At 41.4% G+C, this 16,739-nt stretch overlaps 1 protein-coding gene across 1 annotated transcript in view; it reads right to left on the bottom strand.

Moving 5' to 3' along the window:
• LOC128116096 (zinc finger protein 420-like) overlaps positions 1-16,546 on the bottom strand; it is a 72,108-nt gene extending 55,562 nt beyond the window's left edge. Inside the window, exons 1-4 of the mRNA XM_052747358.1 lie at positions 16,433-16,546; positions 11,435-11,528; positions 9,044-9,221; positions 6,702-8,135 (exon numbers count right to left, since the gene is read on the bottom strand). Coding sequence (XP_052603318.1) covers positions 6,702-8,135; positions 9,044-9,221; positions 11,435-11,527 — 1,705 coding nt within the window. The 5' untranslated portion in view covers position 11,528; positions 16,433-16,546. The remainder of the gene's footprint in view (positions 1-6,701; positions 8,136-9,043; positions 9,222-11,434; positions 11,529-16,432) is intronic.
• Positions 16,547-16,739: the final 193 nt, after the last annotated feature.

Here is a 16,739-nt window from a genome sequence, read left to right as displayed (position 1 = left end):
ATAGCTCCTTCAGAGAGACTTTCTCCTATAGATCTCTATCTAGTCCTGCTTGTTCCCCCACACCACCCCAGATGTAGAGCTTCAGATGCCTCTGGCTGCCACTCTGTTCCTCTGCTATCTGCTTCTGGTGGTAGGGGATTTTCTCCCTGAATCTGCCTCAGAATCTTGCAGCTCTGCCCAGGTCCTGCACCTTTCAGGGAGAAATTTGTCCCTACTCCATTTCTGTTTTCAGGGTCTATGTATGTGGTTTGTGTTCATACTGAAATCAAGCTTCTGCTTTTTTTATTAAGGGAGGTTTTTGTTATCCCTAAGCTCACATTAGGACAGGTGTACTTTCCCTAATCAGGCCTTTCACCTGACCTAGTCCCGGAGGTGGTTGCATTTATTTGTCTTATGGCTTATTGCTGGAGGCACCAACCCTTCAGGGCTTCACTCCATTTCCTCACCAGGAATCAGTGGGTGAAATCAAAAGCACTTGAAACAAAGCTTTCCCAGAAAGGTCCTTGCCCTGATTTAAAAAAGAGAGCTTTTCTCCTGGATAGTTCTCCATCCTGTCTTGGCTCAGATCCTGCCCCAGACAGAGTTCCTGACTTGACAGCACAGCTGCAGCCACAGTCACAGATGGGCTTCATTGCTTTGTCTGTGCCAGCAGCTTCCTAAAACTGCCCTGCACTTTCCCAAGATTCTTTGGTTAAGCTCTAGCTGCAGAAGGATTTCTACTGGCCTGAAGAAACAGAGCTTAGAAGAGAGATTTTTTTGGGAACTCAAGCCCTGCCTCCTTCATTGCAGGGAGGATTTTAAAGCTTCCATAGATTCCTTCTCACCAGCAGCCCCTCCCATCCCTTCACCTTTCAGGGAAGCTGTCCCTGATGCAGCTTTTTGTCTTTCCTTTTTCACGGGGCTATAAACATAGGGAACCTCTTGCTGCTGGGTTTTTTTTTTCCTACCTTAGAGAGACAGAACTTTAGCAGATAGGATTTATTGTTTTTTTTTTTTTCCTTAGAGCAAATCCCAGGTGAATTCCTGTGCTCTTCCATAATCTAATTATGTCCTTACAGAAAGAAACTGAGAGAGAAAATGCTAAAAGTTTTTTAGTTCCTGAGAGAGAAAGATTGTTTTTTTGTTTTTTTAAGTTTTTTAGAGAGAGATTAAGTTTTTTGGGGTTTTTTTTTTTTTTTTGGTTTTTTTTGGGGGGGGGTTAGTTTTTGAGAAAGAGAGAGACTACCAAGTTTTCCTGCATTTTGCCTCAGGGAGAGTTAGGTTCTCCTGTTGCTTGGGACCAAAAGCTTCCCACAGGGATCCTTTTTCTGCCTGTTTTTTCTTCTCCTCTGATCTTTCCCAGCTTGTGCTCCTAGCCCCAAAGTTAGGAAATTAAAGACATAGTTCTATGTCCAGTCGCTTATCTTTATCCAAAGTTTTTTTCTTTCTATATTCCTAACCCAATATTTCCATTTACTACATTACTCTAAATTTCTTCCGGCACCATGTATCTATTTCCTACTTTCCTTATTTTTCATAGATATAAGTTAATAGAGAGACAGAGAGAAATCTTGATAGAGAGGGTTCTATGCTTCAGCCTCATATTCGGACATTCTTCCAGTCCATTTTTTCTTTTTCTACTGAGGATAAAACCCCCTGTCCCATTTAACCTTTTTCATTACAAAATCAGACTGATCCCACTGCTTTTGCTGCCAGAGTCTAACTCCACCTTTCACCAAGTACTCTGCATATGTGTGTGTGTGTGTGTGTGTGTGTGTGTGTGTGTGTGTGCGCGCGTGTGTGTGTGCATGTGTGCGTGTGTGTGTGCGTGTGTGCGTGCGTGTGTGTGTGCGTGCATGTGTGTGTGTGTGCGCGTGTGTGTGTGTGTGTGTGTGTGTGTACTTTTTTGTCTTAGTCTTTGTTCAGTGGTGCCATCTGTGGGGAGCCATCCCTCACCCCCACATTTCCCCAGAGTACTCTTGAGTAGAAGCAGCAGAAAATATTAGTTAGAAAGATGGGAGAGGAAAAGATAGAGAATACAGGGTAGCCTCAAGAGGGCCTGGATCCTAATCCCATCAGGCCCCAAATGTCTCTGCCCTAAGGTATTTAAAGAAATGCCAAGGGGTAGAGCAAAAGACCTCCCCCCCAGCACAGCCAAGTGCAGACCATCTCAGACACCTGTACTCAGGCCTGTGGTCCAATAATTCTCTTTATGAAGACCTGCTGGGTAAAGCCACTTGGAAACCTTAAAAATAGGCTCCAACACCTGCCATAGTAAATGCACCATGAGTACTGAAGTATAGGCATGAGTCTTCCACAGCACATGCAACGTGTGTGGTATGAAGGTTGGATTCTCCCATAGTATATAAACCATGAGTTTAGGGTTAGAGCCATGGGCCTCCTGCAGTAAATATATCATGAATGCTGGGTTATAGGCATGAGTCTCCCACAGTACATATACCATGGAGGCTGAGTTATCAGTTGAAGCCTCTCACATTTCATGAATCATGAGTGCTTGAGTATAACATGGTACATTCATGATGATTGCTGAGTTATAGGAATGAGCTTTTGACAATACCTGAATACTGAATGATTGTATATATGTGTCATCCCCAAAAAGTATATGTTCCATGAGGGTTGCATCATATCCAAGAGCAAACCACAGTGCATGCACCATGAATTCTAGCCTATAGTCATGAGCCAATCAGAGTACATACAGCATGAATGCTGGTTTAGTGGTTTGAGTCCGACACAGTGCATTCACAATAAATTCTAGGTTACAGACATGGGGCATTTATAATATCTGTAGAATAAATTCTGTGCTATTAGGCTGAGTCTTGCACACTTTTATAATGATTAATTCCCCACAAGCCAATCTGTGAGACAATCTTGATTATTTATTAATGCAGAAGAGATCCTAGCCTGTATTAAAAAAACAAAGCTATCTATCTATGGGTGAGTGAACCAGTAACCAGACCTTATACATGGTTTTACATCTAGTTTCGGCCTGAGTTACAGGTCTAACTTCCTTCAATGATGAACTTTGACCTGGATTTGTAAGTTGAAATAAAACCTTCCCTCACTAGGTTGCTTTTGAGCATTTGTCAGAGCAACAGAATGAAACTGAAACACACACATACATGTTGAACGAAACACAGATGCTATATTCCAGAAGAGAGAAATCAGAGACATCTCAGTTAGCATGCAGAAAGCCTTGCATTTGATACCCAGTATTGTGTAAGTTATGTGAGGTGGTTTATGCCTACAATATTAGCAGTTGGGAAGTGAAAGCAGGATGAAGAATTCGCGGTCAAGCTTAGTTACTTAGTGAGTTCAAAGCCAGCATGGATAAATGAGACCAGGTATTCAATAAATAAATGACAGAGATCTATTAGGGTCCTAACTGAGGTACTTCCTTTTAGCATAGAAAAAGAGAAATGGCAAGAAAAACACAATGCTCTTTAAAGAACATTAATTTAAATAGCCACTGTCACCAACTGAGCAAAAGAAAAGATCAGAGGGACATTCCTTCATCTCAGATCTTCTCAGCAGAAGCATTTCTGCTAAACCAGACAACACCAGTTTTCAGGACCCCAAGAAACTACGCTTAGTTCATTCTGAGCTTTCTTTGATGCCAAGCAAACATGCTCCACTCAGGTTATGTAGTGTTTTGAGTACAAATAGCCCAGAGAGATTCATATGTTTGAATGCCTGGCACTATTAAATGGTGTGGCCTTGTTGGAGAAAGTGTATAACTGTGGAGGTGCACTTGGACATCTCACATACTCAAACTAGGCCTAGTACCTTCTGCTTCCTGCAGATGAAGAACTCTCAGATCCTTCTCCAGCACCATATCTTCCTGTACGCCACCAGGCTTCTATCCATGATGATAATGGACTAAATCTCTGAAACTGTAAGCCAGCCAAAATTAAATGTTTTCCTTTATAAAAGTTGCCTTGGGCATGGTGTCTCTTCACAATAATATAAACCAAAACTAAGGCAGGATATGTGTGGGGAGATAAGTTAGTGTGTTTATTGAAATTGGCATGGCCATTTCCAGGATCACAAAGTCTCAGATCCATGAAAATGGCAAAGCCTTCCCCATATTCAGGTACAGGGAAATAGCAAATCCTTGGCATGGCCCATATGTTGATGTTGACTGTTTGTACAAAAACTAGTAACCACAGCTTTCTCCTCATAGATGGCTGTAATCTGACTCTGCTCCAAAAAAGACACTCTCTCAACACACAAAAAGATTAACTAACCCTACTTCCCCATTCAGCTCTATAAAATATCCCCACATCCTGAATTTCAGATGTATTAAAAAAATGCTGTTTCCTTAGTTCCCAGGCTGTTACTGGTGTGTCTTCATCAGAAGTAATGGGACAACGCAATCCCAACTTTTCTGTATGTATCTTTCATTTCTTCATTACCTACCACTCTAATTGGCAATCTGTAACCCATGTCAAGAGTACATATTCATTCAGGACTTCATCCACTCCACTCAGGTACAAGTGATGCTTAGAAACCCAGAGCTATGAACTCACAGTGCCCGTTTAGTGATGTCTACAGACAAAGGAAATTCCTGTGTTTTTTAAAGTGCTGGGAGCTGATGACACAGAATCAATGAAAAGGACCTTGAAGTTTCCGCAGAACACCAGTCATCCATCAGCACCAGTTATCATGGTTGTGATTCAGAAGGCATACGCAAAAGGGCCAAGATGGCAGCACACTCATAAGCCAGAGCCGGGCACAGGGTGGTGTAGCTTGGAGATGAGGGAGCCTGTTTGCAAGGCCACTTTTGCAGGCTCTGAAGGTCTGCCCTGAGGAAAAAGGAGATGCACATTCCTGGTGTAAGGTCACAAGCAGGATGTTTATTATGGCTAGGGAACCATCTTTGGAGGAACATGGTGGAAGCAGGCCAGAACATATGTACGTGAGGCCTAACAGCAGGTTAACTGGAGCTGAGATTATGTTCACATTGTCAATCAGCTGGTCAGATCATTATAACTTTCCCACAAGTGGAAGTCATGAAAAAACATCATGAACTTAGACTAGCAAGTTATCTGCAGCTGAGACAAACCCTGAAAAGGATAACAACCCTCCAAGTAGTTTGGGAAGCAGAGAGTCCACCAAGGTCCATCTGGACAATGCAGAGCAGAAACCAGTCTGAGAAACAGAAAGCCAGATGGTGGCAGAGTAGTCAATGGTGGCACTAGACATTTGCTCCCTTGTTCAATGGAAGCCTGATATAAGCCTAGGAGGAAGAGGACCAGGTGCCCCTACCTTACCCTGTTTCTGTAAAAGAGGATCTAGTGATGCAGCATGAATGGTAATATGTAATCATGTCACCTAGACAGTGGGATTCTATAACTTTAAAACTGTGTTGACATGACAGCAACTCTAATACTAGCAATAAAAAGGTATTTCCAAAACAGGTTTCATAGGCATTCAAAAAGAACAATCCTCACCCTCTGACATGTGAGAGAGGATCATATACTCCTTTTGTTTCTTAATTGTATTACACTTGGTTTGTTGAATGTCTACAAATCTGTCTGTCACAGTTTCCATATGAACTGTCTACAATTATTGTGCTCCTTAGGTTAGTTAATATTTCTTATAATTTGCTGAGTACTGATAAGCTCATTTCCTTCACACTCTCAGGAATTTCCTACCTATACACAAACATTTATGTTGTGAAATCCACAGGTTATAGCTATAAAGATTTCACATTGTATCTATTAGTAGGTTTTCACTCCAGAATCAATATTTTGATGTTGGATAACATGAATCTTTATTGTAGCATGTTGGAGGTAGGTGTTTCCTTCAGGGTCAAATTTCACTTGAGTCTACACTTTCAGCACTAGGCTAAGTGTTTATTAACATCAATGTATTTATTGGGGTATTCTAGTGTGGACATTATGAGGTGCAAAGAGGCATGAATCTAATGTAACATTAGATATTTAAGTCCCTTCTCTCTAACATCAATTTTCTGGTGTAAAACAGGTTTGGAGGAAGAATCAATAGGTTCAGCACATGCTGTATGATAGACTTCCTATGGAGGTGCAACACAATATACATCTACTCACCCAGAACCAAGTATCAACACCACTGAAGTCCATCTTGTTGAATCAATGAGCTTTATTCAGGTTAGTTACAGGAATATGTGGAAAAAAGGGACTCACAGAGTTTCCATAAGGTAACTCCAAAGCTTCATGGGATACAGCTTAGGAAAACTGGACAGCCATAGCACACTGCACACTTGCACGCATAGCTACAGGCTGAAGGACATCCTTTCTTGGTGACCAGTTTGTCAGAGCCTCATCTAAGCAGCATGACTTGTTGAAGTCTCTTCATGTGAGTTAAGCAGAGAGAATTCTTTCACTTTTTAATACTTCCTAAAGCTACTTATTTTTACCCATTTACTCAGGTTCTTCTATATTTGAAATGTTTCAGTCTCCAGGAAATGGCTGCAAAAACAGGTCATTATTTTGGATTCTACATTTTTTATTCATTATGCAGTATTAAAGGGTAAAAAAGTAAACTGTTGTAGTAAAAATTTTCCTAGATTTTCTCATTTTTAGAACTTTTTCTCAATATAAACTTTTTGATATTATCTAAGGCTTTCATGGGTTTCTCATGTTCATAATGATTTTCTACAATGGAGCCTGCAGTGGTCTCTGAGACACAGATTTGAATAAAAGGTATGCTACGTTATTTACTGTTGAAAATTTTGTCCCTAGTGTGAATTTTCTCATGTTTTCTTAGACTTGAGAGGCGTGTAAAGACTTTGTCACATTCACTACATTTGTAAGGTTTCTCCCCTGTGTGAATTCTCTGATGTATTCTAAGACTTGAGTCATGTGTAAAAGATTTCTGACATTCCTTGCATTTGTAAGGTTTCTCTCCTATATGAGTGTTCTGATGTCTTTTAAGAGTTGAGACAAATGGGAATGATTTCTCACATTCACTGCATTTATAAGGTTTATGTCCTGTATGAATCCTGTAATGTTTTCTAAGATTTGAGCCAGATGTAAAGAATTTCTTACATTCACTACATTTGTATGGATTTTCTTCTTTATGAAATGTCTGATGGTTTCTAAGCGTTGAGACACATGTAAAAGATTTCTGACATTCACTACATTTATAAGGAATTTCTCCTGTATGAAATCTCTGATGGTTTCTGAATGTTGAGCCATATGTAAAAGATTTCTCACATTCACTACATTTGTAAGGTTTGTCTCCTGTATGAATTCTTTGATGTGTTCTAAGAGTTGAGCCATGTTTAAATGATTTCTCACACTCAATACATTTGTAAGGTTTCTCTCCTGTATGGATTCTCTGATGTTCTCTAAGACTTGAGCCACAAGTAAAGGATTTGCCACATTCTCTGCATTTGTAAGGTTTTTCTCCTGTATGAAGTCTCTGATGAGTTCTTAGATGTGTCAGTCGGGTAAAACATTTACCACATTCTCTGCATTTGTAAGATTTTTCTCCTGTATAATTTATCTGATGATTCCTAAGACAAGAAACACTGGTGAAGGAATTTTCACAATCACTATATTTGTAAGGTTTCTCTCCAGTATGGGTTTTGAAATGTTTTTTAACCTGATACAACTGAGAAAAGCAATTGCCACATTGTTCACAATTGTAGGATTTTGATCCAAAATGATTTCTCTGTTGTCTACTGAGGCTCGAGTGGGTCAGGAAGCACTGTCCACATGTCCTACATTGGTGTTGTTCCTCTCTACTATGGAATTGTTTCAATGTGAGTTTATGTTTAGAACCAAATGATATATCATATTCTGAATTTCTGTCTCCTTTCTTTCCAGTGTTCTTTCTGTGATTTTGACTAGTGTTGGTACATTTCCCACAGTCTTTACATTTACAGGGTTCTTCTCCACTGTTCAGACTTTTATGACTGTTTAGGTTTGATGATTCAATAGAAGCATCCTTGTGGTAGACCCAACCATACTCATTGCAGTTTTCTGTAGTATCATTTGTGTTATAAAGTGTACATTGGGATGATTCATGGACCATTTTGCCAAGTTTATTACATTTATTAGGCTTCTTTTGGATATTCACAGACTGATAGCCAATGTGCTTTGAGTCTTGATCTAAGAACTTTTCATTTTTTTCACATATGTGATGTTTCTCTGGAAAAAGAACACAAATAGGGCTGATAGATATTGATGCCTGAGTAAGAGATTCAATAACTGATTTCTGCATAAATTTCTAAAACAGGTAAACTAGCAAGTCTCAAAAATAGTGAATTCAGCACAGGTCTTCTGTGTTACACTGTCATTAAATGAATGCTCCGAAGAACCACTGCAATCTCCAGTCATCCACAAGGACAGCTGATAGTTTTCTTCTCCCTATCTAAACTGCATACCTTGCAGAAGGTGAGACAAATAGATGATTAGGCAATTGTGTACTTAGAGAACGGAGATCCATGAAGGATCCTATTCGGATTGTTCCTCTGTCTTTTGGCTGTTTATGATTTTGACACACTGTGTAGCCGTGGTCAGAAATGAACTCACTAAGGAGCTCCATCTGACCTGGAACACTCATCTGATACTCTTGCTTCAGCCTCCCTAGCATTAGGATTAAAATCATATTGTGTCAGGACTAAATAGTAGAAGCCATATCTCAAATGATATAAATAAAATAAACTAAAACAACAATATGCTCACCACAAACATCTCTTTCACTATTTTAAAACATTTTCATTTTTGTAAACATCAGAATTAAGGGAATAGTTCAATTCAATTGTGAAATCAAAATATTCTAATTACTAAATATACTCCAATGCCTTTCCTTGCTCTGAATATTCAATTTCCTTTAAACTTTCAAGTTCTCATTAAAAACTAGAAAACAGAGCTAGAGAGATCATGCAGTCTAGCACATTGGTTATTCTTGCAGTTAACATAGGAAAATGACAGCCCATGGAAAAGTTATGTTTATTACTATAATTTCCCTTATTATAGTTTAGAAAGTTTACATATGTACAAAGTAGGTAATTACAAAGAATACATAAGGAATTCAACAAGAAAAGCATTCTTACCTACAAAGACTAGATTGTTGTAATTCTCCAGCATCACATCGATGTATAAAGCCTTCCAAGAAGACTCCAGACATTCCCATTCCTCTTGAGTAAAGTCCACAACCACATCCCTGAATGTCAATAGACCCTGTAATGGAAAATTATCCATTTCCCATGTTTTTCTGGACAAAATGCTTTCCTAGGTAAAAGACACCCAAGAAAAGACAGTTTTGTGATTTAGATGAGGCATGACAATTATTTAAAGACAAAACTTTTGTATGTTCTGCCAAGATGGTTCAGCAGTTAAGAGCACTGGCTACTGTTCTAGAGGACACATGTTCCAGACTCAGAATCCACATTTTATCACACAACTGATTCTGACTCAAGTTCCATGGGATACAATGCTTTCTTCCGAACTCAACATGCAGGAGTCCCACATAGCACTCATATATACATTGAGGTAAATATACCCCAAACATAAAAAGAAAGTTAATTAAAAATGATACTTTCTAGAATACTCATACTCCATATTGTGCTTCCTATCTCATAAAAAACAGGATGACTTATAAACTCTAGTAAACATTAAATATTTGAGGTCTAGATGCAGGGATGTACCTTTATGAAGGGTATGTGGCTATGAAACAGGAAAAGGGTGTCTCATCTCAGTTGGAAACATTACAATGTGCAAACTGTACTTGCAAATGCTACAGTTGTTAACCTTCTCAAATATGGAAACTGGATTAATACCAGCTGCAGCTGGGCCTCATGTGACTCTATTCTAAACATAAGGTGGGAGAGCCTTCAGCAGCATCATTAAGGGCATTCATTTATATCTAAAAATTGATGGTTTATGAAGAGCTCCAAGTCAACAATTTCTAGAAAATTCTTATAGATATATCTCACATGATGCAATATAGACATATTCCACATACTGCAATATACTTGGCATTGCTTACACAATGGTACTCTGTCTGAAACATAAAACAAAGTAAAAAGAGAAAATACTGATCTGTCTATTGAGATATTAACACTGATCATTGGAATCCAAAGAATGACATGAGCAGCAGCTTCCCTGAGTCAAATACATTTCAAGTGTAAAAACCCCACAGGCACATCACCACCTTGTGGTAGCAAAGAGAGAAACAGTATACTGCAATCTGCATCTTTTGAAAGAAACATCGTTTTTAAGACAGAGCAAGTTACTTATTCCTTCCATTATCTATGCTCTCTATGGTGCTGAACTATTTAGTATTAAGATTCAATAGAGTGAGTCTCTTCTGTCTACTTCTCCATAGATTGCTTGGTGATACCAGTAAAAGGTTGCATGTATTTGTATGTCCATATTGATAAGCCTGGTTCTGGGAATCTTGCCCTCCCATAATGCAACCTGCATGGCACCTAAGACTTTCCTTCCTCACTAATGTATAAGGAACACAAGTCTATCCTCTGTAGGAACTAGGCATCAATATATTTTTTGATGATCATTTACAATGGAATCTCAGCCGGACGGTGGTGGCGCACGCCTTTAATCCCAGCACTCGGGAGGCAGAGCCAGGCAGATCTCTGTGAGTTCGAGGCCAGCCTGGACTACCAAATGAGTTCCAGGAAAGGCGCAAAGCTACACAGAGAAACCCTGTCTCGAAAAACCAAAAAAAAAAAAAAAAAAAAAAAAAAAAAAATACAATGGAATCTCTTTCAGAACTGCAATCTTTTAAATTTATTTATTTATTTTACATCTAAACTACAACCTCCCCTCTCTTTCCTCTTCTCCCACTCCTTCCTCCATCCTGTCTTCCATCCTCTACTCAATCCACCTCTCCTCTGTAATCACTCAGAAAGGGCAGGCCTCCTATGGACTTCAGCAAAGCATAGCATATCAAGCTGTCATAAGACCAAGCAGCACCCCCTGTATTCAGGATGGGCAATTTAGCATGAGGAACAGGTTCTCAAGAGCCAGGTTCTCAAAGCACCAGGGACAGCCCCTCCTCCTATTTACTGGAGTCCCACATACAGACCAAGCCACACTGCTGTCACATAAATGAATAGGGTCTAGGTTGGTCCCATACAGGCTCCTTGGTTGATGGTTCAGACTCTGTGAGTTCCTGTGAGCCAGACTAGTGCTTTCTGTGGGTTTTCCTGATGCCGCACCCAGTTTCCTTACTCAGCTTTTAAAACAATGACACCACAACCACAGACTTAAGGCAATGGAAATTTATGTCCTCACAGTAATGGACAAGGGAGGATACAATGAGACACGTCTATGCAATGTGGTTATCAAGATTTAAAGATGTAATCTTTAAATAACTGAAAAACAATCATAGGTAATAAGCATTTTAGATAAGATTATCAGACAAAGAATAAAGGATTGCATAGATTCAAATTTATTCCAAATAATACAAACACAAAACTGACCTGGTGAGCATTTACTGGTGATGTGGCCATTCCCTTTGTGGCTTTACTCTGAATTTCTGTCTCACAAGCAAAAGCCAAAACTCCTGTTGACATTCTAAATCAAGGTGTGAAAAACACAAACCTAAAGTTAATATAACTGTATGGACAATACTGAACCAGATAAAAGGCCCTAATACTATAATGATACCAAAGGTCCTGTCAACATTCCTACAAAGAGGTGAGCATGGGAGGATATACTTAGAGTGCTGAAAGAAAATAACCACACCACTGCATGCAGAAATGTTAGCTCTTACACTTCATAGAGAAGTACACTTGAAGAAATAAATGACATAACAGATCACTCACTCAGGTAGAACTGTAGGTCATATTAGAGGCAAACTATGCATAGAAAAATCACAGAGAAATTATCCACGAGAACCTAGGACATAAGAAACTTAACACGAAGAATAGAATAGAGGAAAGCTTGGGAGTAATTCACTATATTTAAAAAAAAAAACCCGCTGTATTTCCAAGTAGAGGGGAAAAATACAGCCAGTAATTCCGCAAAAACAAAATTTATTTCCAAAAAGCAAAACATACGAACAAAAATACATGTAGCAAATACAGTCCAGCTGTAATGAAAACCAAGGTTTTGTGATAAACTCCTAAAGGAACTAGGAAGAAATGGAACATAGCCATAGAGTAAAATGCACGTTTCACATCTAGGCCAACATTACAAGAAGGAGATAAAAATGAACAGCATTAGCAGGAACACAGTGAGGGAAGGGAGGTGCATGACCTCTCGGTTCTTATTTAATCCAGAGCCATAAGAGCAGTGGTTCTCAACTTTCCTAATGTTATGACCCTTGACTCTATTTACTTATGTTTTGGTGACCCCCACAGTGAAAAAATTAGTTTCCTTGCTACTTCGTAACTGTAATTTTGCTACTGTTATGAATCGTAACATACATATCTATGTTTTCTGTAGGTGTGGTGGTTTGAGAGAAAATGACCCCCAAAGGGAGTGGCACTATTCAGAGGTGTGGCCTTGTCAGAGTAGGTGTGGTGTGTCCATGAGACTCCAACCCTCAGCTGACCTGAAATTCCCTCTTTAGAATGGGACAGAACTAACAAGACCTAAGACTCCACAGAGACACCCAAAGTGTTCGGGGGACATAAAGAATGGAAAGGGACAATACACTGGGTGGATTTCTCTGCTCTAAACGGGTTTCCAGTTGCAAAGGGAGCAAGAGAGGGAAGAGAAGGGGAGAGGTGTTTGTGTTTGTGCCCTACTTGGCAAGGTGCTTGTAGCACAGTGGGTAGAGTGCTTGTAGCTGAGTTATTATGCTGCTTGTAGCTCAGTGTGTAGAGAGCTTTTGACTCAGTGAGTCCTGTCATTCCGTGTATAGAGTGCTTGAAGCTCAGTGAGGAGAATGTTTTTAGCTGAGTTATTACAGGGCTTTTAGCTCAGTGGGTGGAGTACTTATAGCTGAGTTATTCCAATGCTTGTAGCTCAGTGGGTCCATGATTTAAATGGTTCCCATTCCAGGTAAGACAAAAGACACTCCAAAAAATATCCATGATACAAAATAGACTACACATGTTACAATAGGGATACAAACATGCAAAACCACTCTATCAAAGCCTTACTTTAGACAGTATGTGGGGCTGGGGTTTCCTGACCTCCCTTCCTCACCTGCTTTTACTGTATCTACCCTCACACCACCTCCCTTCCTGACCTGAGACTGGGCCTCTTCCTGGCATCTTCCCTCTGTGACGTGTGTGTGTGTGTGTGTGTGTGTGTGTGTGTGTGTGTGTGTGTGTTTGGCTGTGTGTATCTGTGTCTGTGTGTATGTGTGTCTTTGTGTGTAGTAGATATTGTTTTAATGTATGCTACGTTTGTTTATGTTGTATCTGTTTACCTCTGTGAAGCTGTGTTACTGTGCCTGTGTAAAACACCTGATGGTTTAATAAAGAACTGGCCAATAGAAAGGCAGGAGAAAGGATAGGTAGGGATGACAGGCAGGGAGTATAAATAGAAGGAGACATCAAGGAAGTGGGATTGGAGAGCTAAGATCTAGAAGCCAGAGAAGAAGGAGGACTCCAGGGGGCAGTCAACCACCTACACAGCAAGCCATGGACTAAGAGTAAGATTTTCCGAAGTTAGAGAATGGGAAAAGCCCAGAGGAAAAAGGTAGACAGATTAAGTTAAGGAAAGCGGGCTAGAAACTAAGCCAAGCTAAGGCCAGGCATTCATAATTAATAATAAGCCTCGATGTGTGATTTATTTGGGAGCTGGGTGACGGGCCACCCGAAAAAGAGTAAAAACTCCTAACAACAATACGTGTGTGTGTGTGTGTGTGTGTGTGTGTGTGTGTGTGTGTGTGTGTGTGTGTTCTCTGGTCTCTGTACAGAGCAACCATGAACAACAGGGAATGAATGAATCTGTTCCCTCACTCTCCAGATCTCAGTCCTGGCTCTCAACCTCTGCTTCAACTTCACAGTATTTATTGCCTTGTTCCCTGCTGTGACTGCTAAGGTCAAATCCAGCATCTCAGGCACCAGTGTACCTGGAAAAAGGCTGTTGTGGATCCCTGGGATGGATTCGGACAAAGTCTAGAGCAGGACCAAGGGTGGAATGCATGCAACCTGGAGAGGATTCTGCCAGCCGGATCTCCATGGGCCTGATCGCCCTGCCCTTGGCTGGAAACCTCTCTTCTACTTTACAGTGAGGAGGCTGTGCCCCAGAGAGACAGGTGCTAAGTCTGAGTCTCTCTTTTCTCCTTCAGGAAGCTACTTCGTTCCTGTGTCTTGTTTCCTGCATTTCAATGTGTTTGACTGGTTAGGCTGGGGCCTCCCAGCTATATTCACGCACGTTAAGTACAGGGGGACCTTAAGACTCGTGGGATCAAAGAGTCTAACTGAGATCAAGAAGGACCCCAAGAAAGTATACAGGTGGGGCTGGGAGTGGAGCTCTGAGGTAGAGCTTGCCTAGCAAGTGTGACCCCGTGTTCTATCTGTAGCACTGCAAGAAGTGTGTGTGTTTTGGGGAAGGGGGGAGGAAAGCAAGCAAACAAACAAACAAAAAACCCAAACAGCAGTGCTTGCATCAAATCTAGATGTAACTTACATGTAACTATTTTTAATATTTTTTACATTTTAAAGTTCTTATGATTTTCTTTCTGTTCATTTGAGTCAGGTCTCACTATGTAGCTCTGGCTGTCCTAGAACTTGCTGTGTAGACCAGGCTTGACTTGAACTCACAGACATCCAACTGCCTCTGCTCTCATGTGCATGTGCTCCTACATCCAGTTAAAATTTTAAAGATATTTTTAAATTATGTATATATGTTTGTGGAGGGTGTGTGTATGTGAGTGCATCTGCCCACAGATGTCAAAAGAGGGCATCAGATACCATGGAATTGTACCTGGAGTTATAGGTGGTTGTGAGCTGATTGGTGTGAGGGTTGGGAACTGAACATGGCTGTTCTGCAAGAGCAGGACTCACTCTAGACCACTGAGCCCTTCAGCCCAAGTGTAGAGTTCTTAGGTGTGCCACTAGGCAGAGGTGTGCAAGACTATACATGCACACATGTACACCCAGATCTAAAGATACATTCCAGTATTTGGGACTAGGAATGTGGTTCAGTTGTTAAGACTGCCTGCCTAGAATGCTTCATGAAGCCCTGAGTTTTATCCAGTGCATCTCAGAAGTCAGGTGTGGTGGTGCAACCTGAAATCTCAGCACCTGACAGATGGAAACAGGAGGATCAGAAGTTCTAGGTTATTTTGGGTTACATAGTGAGTTTGAGGGTGGCCTGGGAGACAAGAGAATTTCTCAAAAAAGGGAAGAATAAAAATTCAGTATTTCATAGGCACCACCACCATACACTTGCCATTTAGCACTCCCTCAAATAACCAGGCCTAGAGGCTTAATCCTAGGGGCCCTGATTAGATCATGAGGACCAACCTGGTTCCTTTCATTCTAATAAGGATCGATTCTAACTACTATATTTAGTGGTCTCTGCAATGCAGACAGTGGAGTTCCTCATGGCCCTTTTCTGTTTCTGGGCCTGGCTCTGGAAGCCATATTCTCCTTTGTATAAGGGCAGTTGTGTGACCACATGGGGACAGAAGGACTGTACTGCTTGCCTGTGTCCTGCTCAATTCCGTCTCATTTTCTTCCATGACAGGGATAAGCTGGGGTCATGAGCAGGTTTGCTCCTCTAGCCAACTCCTTCCTTCTGGTCAGTGCTGCCCAGAGATGTCCAGGCCCCAGGTAGGAGGAAGCCTCTGTGGGTGGACTTGGGCTTAGCCAGACTAGCAAGGAGACACAAATTCTCACTGACAGCTCTGACTGCTCCCTGCTTAAGTCAACCACAAGGGGCTCCTAGGCTGCAAGAGACCTGTCTGTCACAAGGATGAGGTGGAGGTGGCAGGCCTGACTGGTGTATCATGTGCTCTGATGAGGTTCCCTCTCTTTCCTTTTTCCTATGCCTGTTCTCCCTGTCACCTCCCCTTGTCATTTTATTGCCTTTTTTTCTCTCTCTTTTAACCCTGACAGAAGCCATGTGCCTTCAGAGGCTCTCTGATTAAACAAACGTTTTATTTTACCTGCACATCTCCCAGGGTCCTGCTAAGGCTTAACGACTTGGAAAGGATAGAAGGCTAGCAGCCTGGGTCTGGCGAGGAGCAAGATCCATGTTTGGGCCTAGGTACAAGGAAAAATGCTGGTATTGCAGCATTTCCTGCATTTCCAGCATCATGTCCTGGATCTAGGGATCAGATCAAGGGCTCTGTATATGCTAGGTAAGCACCGTGCCGAGGGTCGCCCCAGCCCTGTTTCTTAATTCAAAGGATGTCAAATGTTGGCAGCTTTGGGTCTGTTCTTTACCTGCTACATCCCCTGCCCCCCACAATCGCGGTCTTGATCTCCATGCTGGCCAGAACAACCCCTAGCTCCTGGCCATACTCCACGATCCCTTAGCAGGAGAAGGCTGAGACTCGGGTTCTCCCTTACCTTGGCACCAGGCCCTGGTGCGAAAATTGCCAGAAGAAAACACAGCAGTGCCACAGCTAGCTGCTCCCTCAGCAGGAGCCTCCAAACATTCAATTCCAGTCCAGACCCAGGCTCCTGCTTCTCCCCGCCCCCTCCAGGGTGTGCAACCGTGACGTCAGGACGCCGAGGCGCGCAGGCAGGGCTGTTGGTGGGTGGAAGCGGGTCCTTTAAGTCTGAGAGATCCAGAGCAGGAGGTCTGAGCTGAGCACCTCTGAATGAAAGGAGGTCCTGGTGCGTCTAGGAGCGCTCACTCCAGTCACCTCCTCTA

Source organism: Peromyscus californicus, unplaced genomic scaffold (genome assembly GCF_007827085.1).
Source record: "Peromyscus californicus insignis strain IS unplaced genomic scaffold, ASM782708v3 Scaffold_1__1_contigs__length_55948999, whole genome shotgun sequence".
Lineage (NCBI taxonomy): Eukaryota > Metazoa > Chordata > Mammalia > Rodentia > Cricetidae > Peromyscus > Peromyscus californicus.
This window is presented reverse-complemented; position numbering and strand designations above follow the sequence as displayed.